General features: G+C 37.1%; 1 protein-coding gene across 1 annotated transcript in view; it reads right to left on the bottom strand.

The window, feature by feature from the left end:
* The window catches only part of arhgef26 (Rho guanine nucleotide exchange factor 26), a 35,769-nt gene that overhangs the window by 13,394 nt on the left and 19,205 nt on the right, over nt 1-3,170 (bottom strand). The window contains exon 12 of the mRNA XM_015370319.1: nt 1,454-1,663. Coding sequence (XP_015225805.1) covers nt 1,454-1,663 — 210 coding nt within the window. The remainder of the gene's footprint in view (nt 1-1,453; nt 1,664-3,170) is intronic.

Consider the following 3,170-nt stretch of genomic DNA (forward strand, 5'->3'; position numbering starts at 1 on the left):
TGCTCTATGCGAGCCATTCTAAAGGAGCCAGGGGGTGATTATAAATGAGTCAAAAAGCAGAGACAGGAGCAATTGTCAAACTTTTGGTGTCGATCATTCGATTTCATCCTGGACACTACAGAAAATGGGCTTAAAGTGTAAAAAACCGAACTTCTCCTTTAAAATAAACTAATTAACCAAAGACACAGTTTGACTCAAAGTAAGACATGCACACGGTTTTATTTACAGTATTTTATGTACTTGGGCGCCCAGGGTTGAATCCATCACTAAATGAGTCATGTAACCCAGAGAGCAACTTTAGGCCTGTTTGAGCTCCACTTAAACTGGAGAACTAACTAGGCTAAAAGTTGTAGTAAGGCAACAAAAGAAATTGACAAATGTCTTTTAAGATATTACTAGACCTTACTTTGACTAACATTTAAAAGATCAACTTCATACTAATTTCTGATGATCTGATTTTAAAAATAACTTATTTTTATTACAATGTGCAAATTTGTAGTCTAGGCTTTTCTAAATATCCCAAACACTTCTTTATCTCCTTCACAATTTTTTTTCCCAAACGTAAACTCTTCATCCTTAACTACTTATAAAAATTCCAACACGTAAAATCCTTCTACTTTTGTTATTTGATTCACAATAGTTTAAAGTAAAGTGTGTACTGTGAATAATTTCTTTGCCAAAGACAGGAAATAGAGGGATACCGGGCAGCAGGATTGCTACAGGCCCGGCCTCAGGCCAGGGGAGGGACTACAGTTAAATGTTGCCCTACTGCCTAGTCACAGTATTGCAGTATGAACACTCGGCATGAGCCCAGCAAAATATGTCACATCCAGGGCCTACTGCGACTACAAGCAGACTTGGAGGAAGGTGCTTAGTTTCCCTGCGGCCCCAAAATGACTAGATCTGCCACTTCATAAGAAGCAGAAGAAACAGGCCTTCTGTCTGTAATAAACTCCTTTAACGAAGCTATGAAACACAGCAGATGATTATAGTGTACAGCGCTTTGTGTGTTTGTGTATCCATGCATGTTAATGAATAAGAAGGCTGATGTATAGCAGTTCCCCTTCCTTTGTTTGGGTTATGTAATCTGAACATCCTCACTTTATAGTCTAATTGCTGCATGAGAAGAGATGATGTTACTAAAAGGTCATTTAACAGCTTACAGACTTCAGACAGTGTTTACTTCTCCTGCAGGATTTTGGCTGCACATATTGCTCCTTTAAAAAGGAACTGCTCACTTAAGACTAAATAACATGAAAAACAATTTTATGCTTCAGTGATTTTTTTTTTACAGTTTTAGTTCATTAACTACAATGCATATAATTCCAGTCCAGTCACAGAAGAGACATCTTCCTACATTTGTTTCCACAAGGGATGCATGAGTTGTAATTTCCAATGTAAAATGTGAGGGAAACCAAGAGCTTAATTCAATTCAATAAAACAAGGCACTTACTGTAACTCTGTTCCAAGGATCCTCACCACCTTTTCACGGGAGTGGTTGCTATGGAAACTCAGCCGAAAGAGATAGTTTGCGTTGACCTGACGTGAGACCAGCATGCTGGTGGGACTTTTCAACGGGGAAAGGTTGACATCCTCCGGCTTACTGTTTCCCACCTGGATCTGATGCCTCAGGGCGTAGTCTGTCACGATGTAACTGTCCTCACTAGTGGGGAGAAACAAATTGCCTGATGAGGAGATCTTACTCTAGATAATGAATCTGCCAACAGGTTAAGCATTAAACACAGACATCAGACAAACGTTTCTTCTTCAACTTGGAACAAAAGTTAAAAGTACTTTACAATGCTCCTATTTTCTTTTTTTTCTTTTTTTTTACATTACAACCACAAACTTCCAGGAATTTTATGCATGTTACATTTTCACTGTAGCTCTGATTGTTAAGGGCCATTATGTGGCTAAAATGGTAAAAAAAGAAAAAAATAAGGTAAATGGTCTTTACTTATATAACAATTTTTCAAGACCAAAGCATTTTACACTACATTCAGTCATTCCCCATACACTATTCATACACTGGCATCTGTATTGCCATCAGAAGGCAATACAGGTGAAGTGTCTTGCCCAAGGACACAATGACACTGAAAGCTGGGGCTTGAACCAACAAACCTCCGGTTGCGAGGCAAACTCCTGTATCCAACGCCACTGTCACCCTCTAAAAAGATGAACTTCTGTTTCAATCTTAACTCCTCTAAGTCCTTAACAGGTTTCCTTTAAGGAGTGTTTTGTTTTTACCTTCATCAATCTTCTTCATCAATCTTATTAACTTTGACTGATCTTTCTACATTAGAAAAAGCATCCTGTACAACACGCTGCTGACATATCCGCAGTTTACAAAATTCATAGTGCACTTTTTTTTCATAATGCACTTTGGTATATCAAATGAAGTCTGCATAAAATACATGACATTTTCTAGTTTACGGTATCATCATTATTTTGCCAGGCACTACAAGGAATAAATATTCAGCAGGCAACACAAACAGGAAAACCACTACAAAATAAATAAAATAACATTTTAAAAGGTAATGCAATCTTTGTTCTGCTGACACTAGTTAGCTGAATACTTCCACTTCTTAAGGAGCTTTGGAGCTGTGAGCACAGTTCTGAATCTGCACAAACTGTATGTTGCTTATCATCATGTTCCTAAATACAGTACTTAATTCTATCTTGGGTGTTTAAGGCTGAAATATATTCTAGATCCAGTTAAAAGATTAAAAGCATTGAAATCCATTGACTAACAAAGCCATTTGTGGAACACAGGTGTTCATTTCAACCAAATTAAGATACATATATATTCTTATTGAGGGCAAGGTTTTTTTTTTTGCTTTTTATGTGGGCACAGCTCACTCCTAGAGTACAGAAGGTACAGACAGCTAACACTGCTGACCTTCAGCTGCTTGTTTGCTTCTCTATTTTTTGCAAGTCAGAAAAATCAGTAGAAGGCAGACAATTAAAAAACCCTCAGAGATCATTATTATTGGAGTGTTACAAGGATTTCTCTTCATTATTACTTGTATAGACTACATTTTTATATATTTTTACATCTTAATAAAACAGTAATTTCCAACAATTAGCTTTACATTGTGTGGAGGTCAAACACAGACTAACAGGGTAGAGCAGTATTAATGTGCCACATGCAATAAAATGTCAATTCAATG

Source organism: Cyprinodon variegatus, unplaced genomic scaffold (genome assembly GCF_000732505.1).
Source record: "Cyprinodon variegatus isolate N-32 unplaced genomic scaffold, C_variegatus-1.0 Scaffold44, whole genome shotgun sequence".
In the NCBI taxonomy this organism is placed as follows: domain Eukaryota; kingdom Metazoa; phylum Chordata; class Actinopteri; order Cyprinodontiformes; family Cyprinodontidae; genus Cyprinodon; species Cyprinodon variegatus.